Source organism: Lepidochelys kempii, chromosome 7 (assembly GCF_965140285.1).
Source record: "Lepidochelys kempii isolate rLepKem1 chromosome 7, rLepKem1.hap1, whole genome shotgun sequence".
Lineage (NCBI taxonomy): Eukaryota > Metazoa > Chordata > Testudines > Cheloniidae > Lepidochelys > Lepidochelys kempii.
In genome coordinates this window covers 74,168,482-74,191,713 of record NC_136386.1, presented here as the reverse complement: position 1 = coordinate 74,191,713, position 23,232 = coordinate 74,168,482, and the positions used below count along the sequence as shown (strand labels likewise).

The window sequence follows — 23,232 nt, the reverse complement described above, 5'->3', positions numbered from 1 at the left end:
TATTTGTTGCTTCAGAGTTGATCTGCAGACAGCTGTCTTGAGCTTCCAGTCTTCAGAAGGGGAGCAGAGCCAATTTCTATACTAGCGTACTCTTATTTGTCTCAGGGCTGCTTGGGGAAACATTAACTTCCTCAGGCATTCCATTTCCATTACAAGGCAATGTCTGAAAAATCATGCAGCTATGGCCTCTATTACCCAAGCTGCCCTGGATCTCTATTTTGCCCAGAGAAGCTTCCCACTACTGAGTTACAGTTGGTGGGAAGCCTTTTGACAAGGTCAGTCTCTCTCTGCCGTTTATGATATTGCTATCCTGATGATGATCTGAGACTATGAAACAGTAAATAAAGTCCACCAGGCCTTTGTGTATCAGTTATATATTTTTGTGATATAACCAATTCTGCCCAGTGCCATCAGAACTGTATATCATTATTTCTCTGAAATCCTCAGGATTTTAGCATAAACAGAAGTCTGAGTTATAAACCCTTAATTATGCACACTTCTCAACCTCCAGAAATCCTGGAGGAGGTAAGATTGTTTTCTTTCTCTGATTGCCAAAGAGAGAGGTCCCAAAGATCTTTTTTCCATGGAGATGATTTTCTTTTCTGCCGTTTCCTCTACTTTCATAATATTTGCTTCTTTAAAGAAGGGAGATTCCTTTCTCTTAGTATTTATATTACATAAAAAGCTTCCTGTGTGACCAAATATTTGGCTGCAGTCTAAATTCAGCACACTTCAAATCCACATTAACATCCAATCTGACAGGTAGGCAGTATCATTTGTGCAATTTAAAGAGGGGCTGTCGCACTGGGAAAACTTAAAATTATATGCAATATAGTTACCTTTCATATGCTTTTCATTAGGAATGTGTGAAATGAGCTGGAGAAAATACAAACTGATGAGAACTTTCACCCCAAATCCTAACAATCTCTTTGAGTAAGTCCTGTTAACTTTTGTTTTCATTGCATTTTGAACTTCTTGACATTTTCAGGTCCAAGCCAGTATCAGAAATGGATGGGTCAAAGTGCCATAATTAAGGCTTTTTTCATGGTATTTGGGACCCAAAATGAAATCTGGAAGTGTTAGGGGCAGCTGTCAGTGGAAAGATATATGTGTTTATAGACGGTGGAAAGAAGGGGGCAGATACACGAGGCAAGAAAGGGGCTAGGGTTCTTTGGAGGAGCAGGAAGTGTGAAGTGGAATAAGAAATACCTTAAAATGTATACATTGGGGATTGGGATTTGAATTTGACTCAGTCACATATATTATGCCCATGATTGGAGTCCCAGGGTGCATGCAGGTAATACATCAAAACTAGCCAGAGCTAAACTAATAGCTTGTGGTGGTAGCCCTGATGGTGGTGTTTTTTCCCCTCTGCCCATAAAACATGCTTTCAAATGGAAATCCAGCAGATGCTAATAGAATGGGACAATTGCCCTGGCTAGCAGGGAAAGAGGTATGGTACAGACTAAGAGGGTAAAGAGGAAATTTGAAGGAAAAAAAGCCCCAAAGTTATATCAACAAAATTTCTTCTTTACATTCATCAAAATGGGTTTATCAGACTCCCAGGATATAAAAGGGAAAATCAAAGAGGATAAGGAGAGTGCAGAGAAGAACTCAGTAATTGCTTTCCATTATTCCTCACTATAGAAGAAGACTGGAAAAAGACCTGTCACAGGGCCCTTGTTTATTAGTAGTGAAGTGAGGCTTTTTTAGAGAACAGATTGAAACAAGAAATGATGAAACAACTTGACTTTCAAATAAATACCCAGATGTGGCTGGAATTCATCTGAAACTTCTGATGAAACTGACACATGAAGCATCTTGAATTACAAACAATACTGCATTCATCATTACAAGACAGATCACTTCTTCGCACAGCTAATATACTGGCAGATAGAACGGTCACCAACATTGTACCCTTCTCTATAGTGTACCAAAGAAACGTAGAGGAGTTTGCTTTATTCTGGTATCAGAAAAATAGATCAGAAAATCTATAAGGATAGAACTATAGAGCACCAAGCTTGGTATTAGAGAATGGCAAACAATCATGACTTGTATAAGGAAACAACTAGGTTATTTAATATGTTGTGACTATTTGAAAGAGTTAACAAAATAATGGATAAAAAGCCAGTGGATATTTAGGCTTTCAAAAGGCATGGGCAAGAGACTATTGAAGCAATTTTGTAATTTCTGGGGTTGAGAGGTAAAGCCCTACCATGGATTACAAAAGGTTTCAGAGACAGGAAGCAAAGAGTAGAGATAAATGGTTGATATTTAGCATACAGAGAGGCTAACAGAAAAGTGCCCCAGAGATCAGTTTGAGGCCATGTATTGCTTTGTCTAAAGGTGTGAATTGTGAGGTGGCAACATTATTGGTGACAGAGAATGTAGATCCGTCAAGAGAACAGGAGGGCTGCAAGGAATTCCAGAGGACCTAAGAAAATGCATATGGTAACTGGACAGCACAATGGTATATATGAACAAAGGCCATGTATACTGGAAAGAATAATCTAACTATTCCTATGCACCAACATTTTGAGTGAAGTGTTGTAATATCTCAGGAAAAACAATGATATGTGGACTGCTCAGTAAAAAATAAAAGCCCGGTTCAACATTCAGTGGTGATTTTAAAAATTAACAAGATATTAGGAGGCTGTTAAAAGGGGAGAGAGAACAATATAGAAAAATATTATAATGCTATTATATAAATCAATGCTACATCCTTACCTTAGATACTGTATTCGGTTTAGGTCACTTCTTGCCAATAAAACATAGCAGAAATAGAAAAGATTCAAAGAATGGCAATGAGAATTATTAGAATCAGGAGAAGGAAGGGTTCCAACAGGGAGAACTTTAAAAGATTATTGCTATTTAGTTTGGAAAAGAAAAGAGTAAGAGGATTTATCATGTCTACATCTGAAATAATGAACAGTATAGAAGGAACTTATCAGGTCATCCTATTTATCCTAACCCTATCATGAAAACACGCACAAAATAAAAAAAAGGCAACAATGCAAAATGTCTAAAAATAAATATTTTGTATGCAACATACACTTAACCTGTGGAACACATTATCACAGGATATCATGCAGGCAAATAGCTTACTAAGCTTCACAGAGGGATTAAAAATGTATATGATTAAGAATAGTGTTTTCAGTTGCATTACCTAGGATAAAATTACAGGAGCTACCAAACTTCATGCTTCTTGGTGTACACTGATCAATAGCTGGAATGAAAAGGAAATTTCCCGCACAGAACAGTATTGCTGAATTAGTTTTATTTTGGGGAATCTGCACCAGTATTCCCATTTTCAGTACTGTATTATATGGACCATTGTTACCATCAGAGACTTTTGAACCTGTAAGACCAAATTTACAGTCCAAATCAACTCTCCTCACATATCTTTGGAGTTAAACGAAACCTCACTTGACTCTCTGAGTGCAAATCAGAAATACATTTGTGTCATTGCAGTGCTTAGATACCTTTTGTGTGGTTGCCATCAATGTTTTTAGAAGCTGTGCCTTGAGACAATGGTACATGGTCACTCTGGATGTACAGACCATATCTTTTATGAAAAGATGCATTTTCCATGGCAACAGAAATGCATGAAAGCTTTGAGAACCCTCCTCAACTTTATCTTTTTGTTTTGAGCTGCTTAAAGAGTTCAAATTGCAGAAGCTGATAGGAAATCCTCCGCTAGATTAATGGAGGTGAGTGGAATAGGGCAAAATTGACATGTCTAACACTTATCTATAAAAAAATCCCAGACTCTCTCTCATTGCTTCTCACTGCAGTTGGCATTGCTTTTCTTAGAAATGCACTGGTAACTAATGTCCATTTTATAATCCAGTGTAACTGAAAGATATGGGGAAACTGAGAAGAGTCACAGAAGTTTGGGTTTCAGGGAGAAGTCATATTTTTTCATTGTGCTTACAAAAGTCCTTGTTCTGAAAGATGCACGAGAAATATTTGTGGTTTTGTGCTACGGAGAAATTTAGATTTTACACTGCAAAATATCAGAGTTTTAAGACTACATTTACATTTCACTTTTGTGTTCTAGGAAATGTATACTGATTAAAAGTCCAGTTTCATTGGCGAACACTGATTTCTCTTAAAAAAAAAAAACAATTTCTAGATATGATATTTGACATGAGCAACTTGTCTGTTTGTTCAAGGAGCTCAATGAGTTGCGAAAAGAGACATTTAAACTATAAACACCATATTTTACTTGACAATTTTATTAAATATTAAGCCTGATTTAGTAAATGTTTAATCAAATGGAAGCACAGGTCAGCTATGGGACTGAAGAGAAACTGGATTATAGTCAATGTTATTGATGGAGTTGATCAAGTTTTATATATATCACACCAGAACATTAAAATCAGACTTAATTTGACACAGTTATTATCATATAAATTTGAGCCACTTCCCAACTCTGCACTGAATCCCAAAGTTCTTCTAATTGGTATTCTAAACAGTTTGCCAATCTAAAGCTAAAACCTGAGGCTTAAGTAAATCTAGCTATAATAAATGGAAGCCCGTAATAGGTTTATAAAATATGGATATTTACAGCCTTACTGTTGTTGAATATCTTATGACATACTACGAGTGATACAAGGAAAATACATTTAAATACATCCTGCATTTTTCTACAGTTTTAATTTTTTTTACACATCAATGCATGTGACAGAGTGCTTATCTATATTTTGTGTATTTATTTTTACTATTTTTTCATGCTGAGAAAGCCTCATGAAATAGATGTCTCATTTCCATACATATCCTAAAATCATACACCAGCACACTTTGTTACACCCATATAATGAGGGACAGTACATATAAAAGAAGGAGAAACGGTGACTGGGCCAAGGGCAAGGCATTTGGCAAAGTCAGCCTAATATTTTACAGTGGTTACAGGTTGAGGCAAACTGTGGCGAAGCCAAAAAAAAAAATAGCTGAAGTTTATAGCAAGAGGACTTGACCCAGAGAAACCGTTACTAGTACAATAATATTCCTACGAGAGAGAGAGAGAGAATGAACAAGCCTGACCCCAGGGTCATAGCAGTCAGTGAGAGGCTTTGCATTTACTTTAATGGGCTTTGGATCAGGCTTCAGGTGCAGGGTTTATTCTTCTTCTGCCTCATGCTGTTTTAGGCACACACTGTGCACTCACTCAGTCTTTCACAGACAGAGCAGGGTCAATAGCTCCCAACTGCAACTGCATCCTGCTCAATACTGTTAATGGCAGAGCTGAGAGAATCATTTTCAAAGAACATGTTATCTGACAGATGTAGCCTCACTTTATTCTCCCAGGATCTCTCTGAGAGCTCAGCACCATTTCCTAGAACTGATTTGTTATCTGAAACTATCTGTGGCTTTCTTCGTTTTTTAAATTCTCTGGACTGACTGATCCTGACCAGTTCTCAATGGGCATGTAATAGTCAGTATTTGAGCTGGGTTGGTTAGCTGTGAGGAGTCAAACAAGTCACATGATATTGTTTATGTTCTGTGCTTGAACAGCGTGCACGTACTTCCAGCCAAAATGTTAGTGTTTGTGAATCCAGAATTTGGTTTGTACAAATTCTTGTACATGCAAACATGAAATCCACATTTGTGCCAAAAACTAGATTGCACTTATATTTGCAGAAAGTAAACAAACAAACTGGTGCAAACAAATTTATTTTAAAATTCCACATATTTTACAGGGAATTTGTTGCAATGTACATATAAATTCAACTTTTATATGTATTTAAAAGGTTACCCAAATAGCTTCATATGTAAAAAGTGAAAGTGGTGTCTCCTTTGCTATTTGACAGCAGTGGTTTCAGAGTGATAGCTTTAATAACAAAAGTATTTGGAGGTAGAGCTTAGAGACAACTTTGGGAACAGAGGTCTTGAGCGAAGCAGTGGGAAGAGAAACCTCTGCATGATGGATGCAGCTGTTCAAGCACAGCTGCAAATGCTGGAGTTCTGAAAGTGGAATTACACCTGTGATATTTTAGCGTGGCTGCTGCTTTTGCCAACAAAATCTGTTCAAGCATGTAAATACTTGTTAATAAAGTTGATTAGGAATAGAGTATTTCTGATTGAGCATCCACACTTATTTTCCCCTAACAATGGAATATCCCTGGCCTGGAGTCCATTCTTTCCCACTAACTCAGCCTGTGACATTTTAAAAATCTGAAGATTTTAATTTTTCTCTTTGAGCTTCTAGAAAAATAAATATAAAACATTTGAAAAAGTAAAATCATATAGACAAGTCTACATTTTAGTCTCACCTTTTCAAAAGCATAAAAAACTTGTAACACGGTTGTGGACCCAGAGATACGAGTTTTCAGTTTACACCAAAATAAACTGATCAATGATTTTACATTTATAATATTTTATTTAAAAAAATTAAAAGACTGATAAAAATGAGAATATGATATTCCTCTAAAGAAAGTTTTAACTTTCATTGACTTCCTGTGCACTGTCTGCTGTAATTTACTTCTGATTCACATTTGTCATTCACTTTCTGGCCATGCAGAGCTACAGCACAAGAAATGTGTGTATGCATGCACGCATGTACACTTCTAAGCAACTGGTTGGCTGAAAGTTGAGTGTCTGATTCCTGTGTCATTGCTCTGGATCAAATTCCATCATTTCTTTGTACTAATGAGAGAACATATTTCAATTAGAAAGTCACAATTAAAAGAAATGGTCACAGGCTTTAGGACCCTGAACAAAGATCATGGCTGCTTGAATCCTGCAGGAACAGTTAATTTTGCTTAAAAATAAGTGTGTGTGGGTGTGTGTGTGTGTATGCACGTGCGTATGAGAGAGAGAGAGAGAGAGAGAGAAAACAGGTGAGTGAATATATTAGTGAGCAGATAACTGCATGAATGGGTAATATGTGAGTGGGTAGATGAATTTTTGAACAACTGGAGCACCATTGTATAAACAAAAATGACCAAAAACCTGGTTTATACTTCTGCCCTAACGTAAGTGGACATGATTTTGCTGAAGTGAATAGGACTAAATTTAATCCACTGACAACAATAATCCTGGGTAAAGGACAAGTTTCAGCACCCAGGGAAAATATAAGATGACCCAAGGTAACTTTTTCAAAAGTGTTTTAGGTACCTAGGTACCACAATCTCATTAAATGTCAATGAGACTTAAGCCATAAAAATGGGACTTACTTACATAAGAAAAGTTTACCTTCAGTCTTAAAAAGAGGAATGGGAAAGGTGCAGAAGAATTAGACATTGTAGTGGACTAGAACAACAGCCGCCTTTCAGAAATGGAGATCTGAGTTCCATGTGAGAGTTGGCCAAAGGCTGACATAATTTTGTTGGGAAAAGCATAATTCCTTAGTAGAAGCATAATGCAATCAACAGCTTTGTCCTCAAACCAATTTGCAAGCTTTACTTAAAAGAAACCTAGGACTGGAATATTTTTTTTTTTAAATCCTGCCTTTACCACATGACAATCATTTTCATTCATTAACTCCATGAAAGCTACACAAACACAACACAAAATTTAAAGTAAAACAGCACTATTAATCCATTCTTACCTTCCTGATGCCTTCTGAAGGGTTCGATACACAGTTATCTGCCCCATTATTTTTACTGATTGTCCTCCACAGTTCAGCAAATGTGTTATCCTGCTCCAAAGGGTTTGTCCCTTTCGCTTTGAAGTATTCATACACTGCTGAATCCCTGACGGTACCGTAAGACATATCCATTTGTTTGGACAGATCTTGAAATGTTCTGAAATTCAAGAGATGTTGAACTATTAGTGTTATCTAGTACAATAAAGAGATTTTATTAGTTAAATGATCTCTTTCTATGGCTGTCTTTAGAGAGAAACAAAACACCTACCATCAATCAGTCTCATTTGCATGTCTCTCTTTTATCATAAAAGGAACCCAAAGTGTAATTCAGCTGCACTGAAATCAAATGAGGTTTAATTTTACCTGAGTTCTTTTAGTGAAGAGGTTTATGTGGAAGAGATGCCCATCAACATACTGAAATCATGTTGCTATGCTTGTTCAAGAGCACCCAGCAATCAAGATTTATTAAAGCATGTGGAAAACAATGTTTAAAGATATAGGTCAAAATCAGCTCTAATTTACATCTATGTAAATAGGGAGCACTTCCACTGAAATTAGTAGGGTTACTCTGGATTCACCCCAGTGTAAAATTGGGCCAAAAATCAATACACTAACTTTCAGTGTACATAGGGCATTACATTCCAAATCTCTTTCCCACACCCTCCAATAAAATAAACAGTTTCCATATGGGCCTAATTCTTATTTACACTAAAGTTGCTTTATCTCACTCTGACAGTGTGGCTGGCCCCAGGGCCACTCCAGCAGCGGCTGGTGCAGCTGGCTGCAGGGCTGCCCCAGTGGTTGGATACAGAGCCGCTCCAGCAGCAGCCGGTGTGGCTGGCTCCACCAGAAGTGGCAGAGGTTGCAGAAAGTCACTGAATCTGTGACTTCCACGACTTCCATGACAACATGGAGCCCTACTTATAGTGCTTTGCTGCTGGAGGCCTTATCCTGGGATGCTCAGAGCCAGCCTACAGACATACAGGTCACACCCTGAGCATGTGTGTGCTAGATAGCCCTATACCAGCAGCCTGTTTACAGCCCCACTCTGGCTTCCACCAGTCTTGGCTACAACCAGCAAGGCGACCCCAACATGATCCTAGTGCAGAGTTTCCCCAAAACCATGTGCTCTGCAATGTCCAGCCCTCTCCTGGATAGCCCAGAGAAATAATAAGGTGTGTTTTTTTAACTTTAAAAGAGACCAAAGCAAATCACAGCATATTAACTGGGATAGATACACTCTTTCCCTCAAACACAGTTCTGCGTTGTTTTATAGTAAAATAAAACAAATTTATTAACTATAGGACAGAGGTTGAGTGATGCCAAGTAAAAGAAACAGAAGCAGAGATAGTTACAACCAAATAAAAATGAAAACGCATTTTAAAAAGTCTAAATCTTAATCTACCAAGGTACAGGTTTCGTTCAAGATGGTTTCTCTCACCAATCCACATTCTTCTCAGCCACAGCTGACTTTCCTTCTGTCAGAATCCCGGAACAAACTTAGTGTCCATAGTACTTCTGGCTACAGGCAGCATGATGGGGTCCATCATACCCACATCTGGTTGTCTGCCAGCCCCTGATCAGGCAAACCCTTATGTCATTCCTTCTGGGATCCACGGGTGAGACTTGTCCCTCCTCTTCTGTCTGAGCTGCCTGTGTTTCTCCTGGTCAGCAAGCTTCCACTACTTCAACTCTGCCTCCCCACTAACACCTGGCCTCCAGCTCTGCCCATCTCTCCTCCACTAGCAGCTTTTTCCACTGTAGTCTCCACAACTCTGGAGGCCATTGCTGCTGCTGCTGCTTCTGGATCATCTTGGGAAACATCTGCTTGGTCTCCTGCATGCTCTGTAGGAGAAAAATGGACCCTGCTTCTTGCCACCTGGTTTGTCCACTAGCTCCAATTTCTTCTGATTAGCTGCTGACAGACCTCAATACACACCCAGCTTTTCTAACTTCTTGGTGAGCTCAGCACCTGCTCCTTTGTTGCTCATCTTTCCTTTCTTCTATTTCCAAAATAAACAGAACACAATCAAACTGTAACATTTCTTTGACTGTGCCCTTTCACTTGTAAATCACTTAAACCTATTTCACCAATGCTTAAACTGTAAACCTTAGTTAAATTAACAAGTTTTGTGTAAATCCTTTTTAGATTACACCAATTTCATGAGGCTCAGGGGTGCAATCCAGACCAGTAGGAGATTGTGTCACCACTTGCCCTGCAATCACTTTGCTGCTGGAGCTCCCAGCCTGGGATGCTCCCAGCCAGCCTACAAGCACAAAGGTCTCACCCAGAGTATCTGTGTGCTAGAATGTCCTGGTTCAGCAGCTCTGACCCAGCAGCTTGTCTACAGCCCAACTCTGGCTTCCACCAGCCTTGGCTACAACCAGCAAGGTGACTGCAACACACTCCCAGTCCCAAATTTCCCCAAAACCATGTGCCTGGAATTTTCCAGTGTCACCAGGACAGAGAAATAATAGGGTTCATTGCTCCTTTAAAGAGACAAAAGCACATTACAGCTTATTAACTTAATTGTGGTAAGTATACCCTTCCCTACAAACATAGCACTGAGTTGGTTTATAGTAAAAACAAAGCAAATGTATTAACAACAGGACATAGGCTGAGCAATACCAAGTAAAATAAACAGAAGTAAAGAGGTTAAAAGCAAATAAAAGTGAAAAAAATGCATCTAAAAGTCTAAACCTCAACTTAGCAAGGTACAGGTTTGGTCAAGATGGTTTCTCTCACCAATCATTCTTGCCAGCCATGACTGACTTTCCCTCAGTCAGGACCTTCCACAGAAGAACAAGATGGTGGCTTCCCTTGTCTTCCTAGATGAAAGATCTTTGCCTAAGCATTTTTCTCATCTACATCTATAGACTTCAACCCCTCCTTGTTTGAAGGACCCATCTTTCTCAGCTTGCAAGAGCTCTAATCCCTTGTGTCTGTCTAGAGATGGATGCCAAAGACGGCTTCTGTCTTTTCTTATGTCTTCCAAAGTTCAATGACCTTGTTTCAAGAGGCAGAATGACCTCATGCTCTTTCCCTTCCTGTGGGCTTCCCATCCCTCTGCTACTGTCTATGAAAATGGTACTTCCCATATTTTGGTCACATCTTGCTTAACTTCTTTGGAGACAGGTAGACAGCTGCCCTCCCTCCTGATGGAGGAAAGCCTGTTTAACACTTTGTTTGGTCACAGACTGGAAAGCATATAGTGTTAATACATATATTCCACAATGCTATTAATCACCAGTGTTATAGGTTTTCATAAAAGACCTCACTCAGTACACTGTTACAATACAGTAATATTGTATACAATCAGTAGAGTCAATTGCTTATCACTTGAGGTTCAGCTCCTCTGTCTTTATAGACTAGTAAACTTTTGCAATGTATTCTTTGAAAAGTAAAATCCGGCCCAAGCTTCTGTCTTCTGCCAAGTTTAGACACTGTGCTGTCTCCTCCTTCACTTGTAGCCTGATAGCTTTGTTTACGTAATATTAAATGGACCTTCATTGTCTCTGTCTGATGTCCAGGCTGGTTAGAGAAGCAAATACATTTTCCTTTGTCTAGGGAAGATCTGTTTCCCAATTCCCCCTGACATTCCACGCTAAAATACATTTTAGTCATCGTTCTAACATATATAAAACATTCTACATGCATTCATCACACAAGAATCAGTTTTCCAATGACATATTACATGACATGTTTTAGTTAGAGATTATAATCATTGTGAGTAGTGGTACACAGAATTGGTCAGGCCAGCTGAAACTCATGCCCTGATACCAATGAGCCCCTTACCCTCCAAATGGTCCTCTGTATCATAGCACAGTTTATCTCTTTTTTAACAACACACAACAAGGCACTCTGGGTGCCTTCGACATTATTTAAAACAATGACACTAAAACAAACAGCAAACCTCCAGCAAAAGTATCCCCTCAACCTAAACCAATAAGTGGGCCTTTCCCCATCAAATCTCCATCCCCTGCAAACAATCACTCCCACCAGCCTCCAAACTCTTAACAAAAAAGGCAAAAAGATAGGCCTTGCACTGTGCTCATTTTCATGGCTTATAGATGAAAGAAAACATAAAATAATAAATTCAGTGAAGAGATCTTTCTAATTATTGTTCATTAATTATATCTAATTGCAGCAAGATATTATTTTGTTTCAAGAGGTCTAAGGGTTATTACTTTGTCATAATTTTATTTTAATGAAAATGGGGGGGGTATAATCTTTTGCATACTTTTTATTTTTCTCATTTTAGTATAAAAATAAATAAATCTTTGCTGAATGGAGAGCATCAGAATGAATTACATTGTTGACCTTAATAAGGAACCACTCTAAATTATTGCAGGGCCAGCCACAACAAAATTAATAAATAACTGTCACACTGCTTTCATCCAGTATATTTGAAATGGTAATTTCCTCCTCTCTATTAGTATTTATTCAGGGTGTTTCTAGTGGTCAGACAAGGAGGAAATGTCTTCACAGGACATGAGAGCAGTTCCGCTCTTTGAATTTTAATATCCAGTTTATTTTTTTAACGTTATTCACTATTCTTCACTTCAGATCTGCAACTCTTTCTTATGAAGAGCACCTTCATATCAGCAGCCCCGCTCTATGGGCCAGATGTCTTCAGAGCTATGCCAGTTTCCAACAGCTTATGATGTGAGCAAGTAGTTCTGTCTAGGTTCTTATATCTTCTTCATCACAGCAGTGTTTAAACACCTATCACTTCCACTACTTGCCATTTGGTTTCTACAAATAGCCTACTCCACCCCGGACACACAGGTACCCACACTGCAGTCTACTTGGATTTTCTTCAAACAGGTCCCTACCCACAAGGCATCCAACTACCCCTACAAAGTCTTCAAGCTCTTAAGCTCCTTCAAGCATTTTAAGTGGTTTAAGCTCATAAATTGCTTTAGGGACTTGTATCAATTTAAGCTGTTAAGTAGCTTTAAGTATGAGTTTGTGAACAGCATGTGTGGACCTGGGATGAGTTTGGAGCTATACAAGAATCCCAAACCTGGTCTTATTTCAGTTGCTCTCTATTTAGCCAAGATATAATATTAACACCCTAACAACTGCTGGTGATTAAAGAGACTAATGTACACAAAAAGAGTAAGACTATTAGTCTAGTCTTCTAGCATTATTATAACTCTGAAGTGTGTATTCTGGTCTGCCTAAATTGCCTCTGTAATTTCAGTTGGATACGTTATTCTTCAAATACAATTCTAAACTATTATACATTACTGATGGCCCTGTTAGGGCTTTCATCAGCTCAACCATATGGACTTGGTTACATTATAGTGATGAATTTTATGGATGCATTATATTCATACACACATTTATGTATATTTTATATGCAACTTTCTAGTAAAGGTACAGTAGAAGGGTACTCAATACATCTGGGTTTTTTGGTGGCACTCTTAAGGATGCCTAATAATGTTGGTCTCTTGTACAGGTTATTGTGTGTATACATAAACATATATTACATTGTAGGCAGAATAGCTTTGACAACTTTAGTTAATATTGCCTAACACTTTCCATTACAGATCCTTCCTTTCAGTTGCTTACAACTTTTGTATACTTCCACTGTTTAGGAAGCAATATTTGAATGTTTAATCAGACAAGAGTTAGGCCAACCTTAGGAACAAGGTTAATGAAAAATTGATAGTTTTTCCAATGTTAGAATATTTATCTGGCCATTTTTAATAGCTCCACTTTCTCTGTTGTTTGGAATAGGATCTTGACATTTGGCATTCTACAGTCTTAAACTCAGAAAGTGCCTTTTTCCCTCCATGAAAATCTGGCCAAGCTATAATCCACTGAAAATCAACATTTTTACACGCATAGTACATTTTTTTCAGCATTTGTCCTTCAATTTTCTGAACATACGAGTGCACTAATTTCAATAGGACTAATGATGTACTTAAGTTTATGTGCTTTGCTGAATTAGTGTGGCTTAAATGAATACATGATGTGGGTGGCATTAGTCGGGGAGATTCATGTTATGGTTATGGTCATCTTCTCTTGGATGGTATGAGTGAGATAATCATCCATGACACAGACAAGCTAGTATTTGTGAAGGAACTATTCTTTCAAAATATAGACAACCAATATTCCAAAAATAGAATCTAACATCACTGAGAACAGGGTTGCAGTTTCTGGACTATGGTGGTTGAGCGTGAAATAAGGGAGATTAGGACAGATTTAGGGTATGTCTACATGGGAACGTAAACCCAGGGTTAGTAAAATTCAAGTTAGCAGATCCTGGGTTTGTTAACCTAGGACTTGAGCATTGACAATCATTTATAACCCCAGGAATATTTGAACCCTCATATTTGTACCCAGGAACCCTGGGTCCTCATCAGGGGCTCGTGTCTACACTGCATTATGGGGGCTCAAGTCCAACGACCCATATCCCAGACTTCCTAGGGCCCTCCCAAAATGTGGCCAGTATCGCTCTTTGTTCATGATGCAGTGTGAGAACACTTGACTATCCACCAAACTTGACTGTCTAGAGGACAAAGAAAGTCAGCCTGTGGAATTGTGGAGTACTTTTGGCTGACTCCAAGAGAACGACACCAGTGGGGCTGCGTCTACACTGCAGAGCGATAAGGCTGGTAGCCAGATCATAGCTTGACTCTGGCTCAGACCCTCCATCCCTATGGGGTCCTGGGACTGAGCCTTGGACCAGTGTGATTTGTGTGTAAATGAAAGAGAAGTTAGGCTTCAGCCAGAGTTCAATCCCTGGTCTTATATTGCCATGTAAATATACCCATGGTTTCCTTCCTTCCTCCAACAAGTTTTCTGAAGAAGTCTCAGTTCAAACAAAATTGTGTGAATATACTTAGCCTTTCCCAGTGTTTTCTGGTAGTGCTGCATGCTTGTGTATTTTCTTGATGTAGTCTGTAAATATCATTATAATTAAACCATTTGCTTTATTTATAACTAGAAAATGGATGGCTACTTTAAAATATAGAGGTTAGCTGTGGACCATAAGATTTGCCTTTGAGGCACATAGTTAGCACTACAGGAAAGGAGAGGAAGGGTTGGGAAGTAGCCTCTAGTAACAAATAGTCTCTGGTGTCAGTGCATTGGTGCAAAATATACAAGGTGAAATCATAGCCCATTGAAGTCAAAGGCAAGCTCACAGTATTCATCCAGATCTAAGCAAAACATGTAAGGAGCTTTGTACCAAAACATTTGTAGCATAATAGGGATCCCAATGCAATTCAATCAGCTGCAAAAAAATCTTTTCACCATTTTATTTATAGAATTAATATGTTTTACAAATCACATCATCCTCCCCAGCCCGTAGTGTCATTGCAATGTACTAATATGACTTTGGAACATTTCCCACTACTCCTACGGCTCCATACATGGAAGATTCCATCAGAGAATGGATCTGCGCTCCTTTATTCAAAAGGGGGTAGAGTTGGCAGTCACTTTTATGGCAGTGTTCTCCACCTCCTAGAGAGGTGATTCTGTGGGTCCGGAATCAATCTGTAAGGAGGAGCAGAGGAACTGAGCATGCTGTGAGGGAGAAGTAGACAGATTACAGGTAGTGCCATGGGGACACATATCTTTTCCCCTTTTGGCCCACAGAGATTCTCTGGAAGAAACAATGCAGACTGGGATGGGCTGTCTTTTCTGCAGTGTTCCACTTAGTGGACCCTGAGAACAGCCATGGCCAAGGGAAGTCCCTGGTAGCATAGTCTCATTGGAATCACATTGCCAGGGAGCCAGTAGAGTACTGAAGGAAACAGCCAATATAGGTTTCAGAGTAACAGCCGTGTTAGTCTGTATTCGCAAAAAGAAAAGGAGTACTTGTGGCACCTTAGAGACTAACCAATTTATTTGAGCATAAGCTTTCGTGAGCTACAGCTCACTTCATCGGATGCATACTTTGGAAAGTGTAGATCATCTTTTTATATACACACAAAGCATGAAAAAATACCTCCTCCCACCCCACTCTCCTGCTGCTAATAGCTTATCTAAAGTGATCACTCTCCTTACCATGTGTATGATAATCAAGTTGGGCCATTTCCAGGGGGGATGGGGTGAGTGAGAAAACCTGGATTTGTGCTGGAAATGGCCTAACTTGATTATCATACACATTGTAAGGAGAGTGATCACTTTAGATAAGCTATTAGCAGCAGGAGAGTGGGGTGGGAGGAGGTATTTTTTCATGCTTTGTGTGTATATAAAAAGATGATCTACACTTTCCACAGTATGCATCCGATGAAGTGAGCTGTAGCTCACGAAAGCTTATGCTCAAATAAATTGGTTAGTCTCTAAGGTGCCACAAGTACTCCTTTTCTTTTAGCCAATATAAAGAACCCTGGCTTTCTACCAATCCCTGAGCATCTACCAAGTTTGTGAGCAGGTGCTGTGGTATAACCTGCAAGAAGGCGGGAGGATGCGATAATAACTCTACCCATTTCCCAAATGGCATAATTAAGTAAGAATTACCTCCAAAATGATAATTCTGGTGAAGACTTCCTCTCCTACAGATACTCTACAATAGGGGATGATCTAGGCCATGGTATTTACCAAACAAATCTTTATTGCTATATAAAGTAAAGAAATGTGCATGAAATGTGTACCCTGTAACCGGAAGTGATGCTGAACGTTCTCTTTGCAGCAGAAGAAAAAGGCCTGCAGATGGTTAAGACTTGGAAGATGCAAAAGAAAGCTGTTATCGCCCTATGCTTTGTATGATGAATTAATAGCCAGCACAGTGCAGTTTTCCCAGTACTTTCTCATAGCCTTTTATTTTAAACTTTAAAAACTAATCCCTGTTTGCTCAAATACCAGGCAATAAATCTTCCACTCCTAGTGAAAATCATGCTGCTCTAATCAAATTTTGGATTCTGATCAGATCTCAGGCTTGTTTCATTCCTTAAAGCCAGCTGCTGTCACCACTCAGATTTTATTTCCTTTTGTAAACAGCCATTAGTTGAACTCAGCTTCCTTAACTGTCCATATTATATCTCACCACTCCAACGAGAAAAGTCCCATGCACTTAATACTGGAAAATATTTGCAACAAAAATCTACCAAAAAGCAGGATGGCCCCATTAACTGTACCATCAAAGTTACTGGATCTCATAATCCGTTACGGGACTGCCTGTTAAGTGTGATTAAAGTTAAAGCCAGTGAAGCAGCAAGAGACAATATACTTTATTTACAATTATAAGAGCAGAATTTTTAATTTGTAGATAAACAAGTCCATTATGTAGATATTAGGCAATATGCTGTAAACCAATTGTTTTAAGTAGACGTCTTTTTTGTTAATCAAAACAAAAATGTGTCTCAATCATTTCAAGCTGGTATATTTTAGAACTATATTATTGGCTAAGAACATATTTAGCATATATTCTCACCTGCTAGTTAGGATGTAATTTTGTGATGTAATGTATGTTACAATGGTGTTGCATTTGTTTGACATTAATTTAACAGAAAGATAGAGTTGTGTCAGTAACTAACAGAATTTAAGAGAGTCCTGGAGCATACCATGACCAGGAACAAATATTTGTGTCCTAGAATGAACATTTCTGAAGTTTCTATATTAGCATTTATAATTGTGTTATGCCAGGTCAACACTAAACACTTTTGACAGTATAGCAATGTAGCTTGGGTTATGGGCTATTTTATGATATTTTTTTACCAGCACACCTCCGGAACATTCATTCAGCTTATATTAAACAAGCAAGTACATGGTTCTGCCCATGTCACTTATTTCTCTCAGGGAACTGGTATAAGCTTTGCTGCCAAAAGCACTCATTTGGTGGTTTAAGCTGCTGAGACACTAGCACAGACCTGGACCTAGGTAACTAGAGTTAATTGGTGATCAGCGAAACAAACAGAAACTATATACTGGGCCTCAGCTTCAGGGAGGGAGAACTAAAACTCGAGCTACAGCTTCATGTAACATCACTATTCAGGTCCTCCAAAGATCTGGGTGAGGTCTTCCACCAAGAGAGAAATGAGAATCTAATATTTCTCATGTGGAAATCGACCAGTTTTGTTTTGTTTCTTTAACATTGAGATGGCCTTTACACAAAGGAAAGTTAGTGTAAAAAGCAAAAATATTTCTTGTTTGTTTTTTTCCTTTGTAGTTCACTTTTTAAAAGGCTTGGAGAAAGCAGCACGTCTGGATGCTAGTGTGTAAATTCCATTACTGTAAACAAATTATATAGTTATCAGTGTGATGTCATTTCAAAAGTAATCAGAAGTCATGTCACAGCAATCAATGGCATTTTATCTTGACTGCAGCCTCACGGGATAACCATAGACAATAATGGAAACACTGACAGATCCTTAATTTAGAAGTGCACTGTTATTAGCATTCACTGCTGCAAATGCTCGGTACTGTAGAACTGAGGATTTTTACAGTACAATGCTTTTATGGAGAATTTTCCTACAGCAGTTACTGAATTTACAATATTGTTTGGAAATGCTGAAATACACACACTTTTCGTTCCTGTGTGCGCAATGCCCCAAAATAGTATTTATTAATAAGTTAAAGTTGAGAAATCAAACAGTCAAGAGTCAGATTTTTAAAAAATACATGTTCACTACCCAGCCTTAATTCTACCACCTCGGGAATGTGCCTTAAAATATGGTCTTTGTTCATATCACTAAATATTAGTTGTCAAATAATACAAGTTAGAGATCTGTTCTCTTAAGTGGAATTCACACATGTTGTTAACTTATGCTATACAATATTTGCATAAATTAAGATTTTCCAGAGATCGTTAAATACATTTACTACTTATCCAGTTTGAGCAAGGACATTGTTAACCCAAAAGAAGCCAATAAGGGAAGCGTTTAGCTCAGGGTGACCACACTAAGCTTTTAGTTCAATGGTACAGCTAAGCTTTTACCAGAAGAGCGCCACTAAGATGAAGTGCTGCTAAGTGCATGCAATGTTCTAAGCCATTCTTCTTAAACAGAGGCTCAGAAAAAGAACAGAAAACATATATTACAAATGTTCCAAATTCCCAATTTAAAAACTCCTAACTTTTAATCTTCTTAGTAGCTTTTCTTCAAACTTGGCTCAAATGCTGGAGCTCTCTGACACCTATGAAATTAGATCAATTTGAGGTTTATAGCTACAGCTGCTTTAGAATTATGTGAGTGCTAAATTTTTGATCAGAATGTAAGGGAAAAACATGTATTTTTACACCAGAAAAAGGAAGATGGAGGATTTGTAAGTAAAAAATCAAACAAATAGCTGAACTGATGTTGCCCTCCTTCTGAAAACAAGCCTCTCCAAAACAACTATGGATCGAAACCAAGCATGATTAATCTCATCCCTAAAGAAATTTTTTGAGAAAGTGATCAGCAGCAAGCAGAGGAGGGTTAGAAGCGAATTCTGAATCCAAGTTCAACTATATAAGACTGTTCATGTTTCAAAATGTATAAAACTGTTAAATTCAAATGGACTTGTCAGCTTCCACGGAGACAGAATGATGGCTCCAGGGGACAAACGCCGGCTCTTCTCTGTCTGAGTTCCAGACAGATTTGATCACTTGGGAACCGGAGGTGTAATGTGTGCTCCGGGCCACAGCCTGTGACATGTCCTTACTGGCTGGTGAAGACTGGCAGAGAAAAGCTGAGTCCATTACTTTTGGAGATTGCCAGTTGTCATAAATATAAAGGGAAGGGTAAAACCCTTTGAAATCCCTCCTGGCCAGGGGAAAGCTCCTCTCACCTGTAAAGGGTTAAGAAGCTAAAGGTAACCTCGCTGGCACCTGACCAAAATGACCAATGAGGAGACAAGATACTTTCAAAAGCTGGGAGGAGGGAGAGAAACAAAGGGTTTGGGTGTCTGTCTGTAGTCGTCTTGGCCAGGGACAGAACAGGAATGGAGCCTTAGAACTTTTAGTAAGTAATCTAGCTAGGTATGTGTTAGATTATGATTTCTTTAAATGGCTGAGAAAAGAATTGTGCTGAATAGAATAACTATTTCTGTCTGTGTATCTTTTTTGTAACTTAAGGTTTTGCCTAGAGGGGTTCTCTATGTTTTTGAATCTAATTACCCTGTAAGATATCTACCATCCTGATTTTACAGGGGGGATTTCTTTATTTCTATTTACTTCTATTTTTTATTAAAAGTCTTCTTGTAAAACACTGAATGCTTTTTCATTGTTCTCAGATCCAAGGGTTTGGGTCTGTGGTCACCTATGCAAATTGGTGAGGCTTTTTACCAAACCTTGTCCAGGAAGTAGGGTGCAAGGTTTTGGGAAGTATTTTGGGGGGAAGGACGCGTCCAAACAGCTCTTCCCCAGTAACCAGTATTAGTTTGGTGGTGGTAGCGGCCATTCCAAGGATAACGGGGGTAATATTTTGTACCTTGGGGAAGTTTTGACCTAAGCTGGTAAAGATAAGCTTAGGAGGTTTTTCATGCAGGTCCCCACATCTGTACCCTAGAGTTCAGAGTGGGGGAGGAACCTTGACATGGTGGCACAGTGGTGGGATTAACCTGAAATCATTTTGAGATCCAGTTGAGATTTTTTTGAACTAGAAATACAGATTTTAAAAAGGAATTTTTAGGAAGTCCAGAAGGCAGCTTTGAAACTGAAAGCAGCTTGGTTTCTCTCTGCTTTGTGGCCAAGCAGAGACAAAAGGGGATTATCTTGTGAATTGCAGGTTTCATTTGCCTGGAGGCAGGGTACTTAACTCCTGCAGGGAAATTCACAGTCTTCCAACCCAGAGGTTTTTTTTTTTTTTCTTTTCTTCCTAAAAGTAAATAGGGGGTGTGTGCTCTACCCATTTGCCTGGAGACAAAAGTGGCAGGGTTTTTTTTAGGATTTTGATTTTTTTGTTTTGTTTTACAAGGAGCACAGGTTTGAAAAGAAATTTTTTTTTTCTTCGTTGGGCTGGGTAAGCAGGTTTCCAAGTAGTTGGAGGTTTTTTGCTTTAATTTGGGCCCAGAGCAGAGACAAGGGAATTGTCTTTTTCTGTAGGCTGACAATCACTATCAGAGAATAGGTATTCTATTCCAGCACAGCAAAATTTTACAGCCAAGTTTTGTTTGTTTATTTCTAAACCTCAGGTGTAAAGTTAGTTAAAAACAGAGAGGTTAGAATGACCAAATCCTCAGCTCGACTACAGCTGGAATTAGCCAAATTTCAGGCTGAGGAAAAACAAAGGGAACATGAAAGACAGATAGAACTCATGCAGCTGAAGAAGGAACAAGAAAGGGAGGCAGAACAACACCAAGAGGCTGCCCACAAGAGGGAAATGGAGGCAAGGAAGCATGTGGAGGAGGAGAGGGAAAAAGAGAGGAAGCATGTGGAGGAGGAGAAGGAAAAAGAGAGGAAGCATGTGGAGGAGGAGAGGGAAAAAGAGAGGAAGCATGTGGAGGAGATGGAGAGGATAAAGGCCCAGCAGAATATACCAACAAACCCTAGCAATCCTTCTCCAGGTACCACTTCCCATCCCAGAAAGTTCCCCACCTACAAGGCAGGTGATGATACTGAGGCCTTCTTAGAAAACTTCGAAAGGGCCTGCCTTGGGTACAGCATCTCTACTGACCAATACATGGTAGAGCTGAGGCCGCAGCTCAGTGGACCCTTAGCTGAGGTGGCAGCTGAAATGCCTAAAGAACACATGAACAAGTATGAACTGTTTAAATCCAAGGCGAGAGTCAGAATGGGGATAACACCCGAGCAGTCTCGTCGGAGGTTCAGAGCCCTAAGGTGGAAACCAGACATGTCATTTACCCGACATGCCTACCACATTGTGAAACATTGGGATGCCTGGATATCAGGAGCAAGTGTTGAATCTCCAGTAAATTTGCCCTTCCTAATGCAAATGGAACAATTCTTAGAGGGTGTTCCTGAGGAAATAGAAAGATACATCCTAGATGGGAAACCCAAAACTGTAATCGAGGCAGGAGAGATTGGAGCCAGATGGGTGGAGGTGGCAGAGAAGAAGAAAACTGGTCGCAGTTGGAGCGGAGACCAGAAGGGACCACCCCAGACCACACCCTATTACCGGGGGCCGCCCAAAGCCCCACCTACCTCCCAAAGAACCCTCCAGACCCCTTATCGTCCCACCACCCCGTTCTCCAGCAACCCTCCTCGTCCCAGTGACCCGTCAGCTGGACGATGTTTTAAGTGTAACGAGCTGGGGCATGTAAAGGCCAACTGCCCCAAGAACCCCAACAGATTACAGTTCATTGCACCGGAATCACACCAGAGGTCCACAGGCCCAGATACCTCCCAGATACCCTTGGAGCGGAGGGAAACTGTGAGTGTGGGTGGGAAGAAGGTCACCGCGTGGAGGGACACCGGAGCACAAGTGTCAGCTATCCATGCTTCCTTAGTGGACCCCAATTTAATCAACCCAGAGATCCAAGTGACGATTCAACCCTTCAAGTCCAACTCTTTCAATTTGCCTACAGCCAAGTTGCCTGTCCAGTACAAGGGCTGGTCAGGAATGTGGACTTTTGCAGTCTATGATGATTATCCCATCCCCATGCTGTTGGGGGAAGACTTGGCCAATCATGTGAAGCAGGCCAAGAGGGTGGGAATGGTCACCCGCAACCAGGCTAAACAAGCCGTGAGGCCTAGCTCTGTTCCGGAAACTTCTATCAGGACCCAGTCAGAGGTGATGGACCTGGACCCCAGGCCAATGTCTGCAACAGCAGTAGTGGATCCAGTCCCAGAGACCCAGACGGAACCAGTCCCAGAACCGGAACCAGCCAAACAACCAACACCAGACCCCGTGTCAGCACTGAATCCAGTACTTGCAACCTCAACACCAGAGGGCCCCACCGAACCTGAACTGGCAGCAGCCGATAACCCTACACAAGAGGCTCAGCCGGAGCCTGAATCCCAACATAGTACACCAGCGGAGAGCGGTTCACAGTCAACAGAAACAGCTCCATCCCCTATATCGCTTCCAGAGGGACCAAGCCTAGGTCCACAATCCCATGAGGAACTGATGTCTCCAGCATCAAGGGAACAGTTCCAGACCGAACAGGAAGCAGATGAAAGCCTCCAGAGAGCTTGGACGGCGGCACGGAGCAACCCACCGCCTCTCAGCTCTTCTAATAGATCCAGGTTTGTTGTAGAAAGAGGACTTTTATACAAGGAAACTCTTTCTGGGGGACACCAGGAAGACTGGCATCCTCAGAGACAGTTGGTAGTTCCAACTAAATACCGGGCCAAGCTCTTGAGCTTAGCCCATGATCACCCTAGTGGCCATGCTGGGGTGAACAGGACCAAAGACCGTTTGGGGGGGTCATTCCACTGGGAGGGAATGGGCAAGGATGTTTCTACCTATGTCCAGTCTTGTGAGGTGTGCCAAAGAGTGGGAAAACCCCAAGACCAGGTCAAAGCTCCTCTCCAGCCACTCCCCATCATTGAAGTTCCATTTCAGCGAGTAGCTGTGGATATTCTGGGTCCTTTTCCGAAAAAGACACCCAGAGGAAAGCAGTACATACTGACTTTCATGGATTTTGCCACCCGATGGCCGGAAGCAGTAGCTCTAAGCAACACCAGGGCTAAAAGTGTGTGCCAGGCACTAGCAGACATTTTTGCCAGGGTAGGTTGGCCCTCCGACATCCTCACAGATGCAGGGACTAATTTCCTGGCAGGAACTATGAAAAACCTTTGGGA

General features: G+C 40.1%; 1 protein-coding gene across 5 annotated transcripts in view; it reads right to left on the bottom strand.

Annotated features, from left to right (window-relative positions):
• GRID1 (glutamate ionotropic receptor delta type subunit 1) overlaps nucleotides 1-23,232 on the bottom strand; it is an 834,382-nt gene that overhangs the window by 32,800 nt on the left and 778,350 nt on the right. For all 5 annotated transcript variants that reach the window (XM_073353357.1, XM_073353358.1, XM_078853794.1 and 2 more), the window contains one exon: nucleotides 7,553-7,748. In XM_073353357.1, the coding sequence (XP_073209458.1) occupies nucleotides 7,553-7,748 (196 nt within the window). The remainder of the gene's footprint in view (nucleotides 1-7,552; nucleotides 7,749-23,232) is intronic.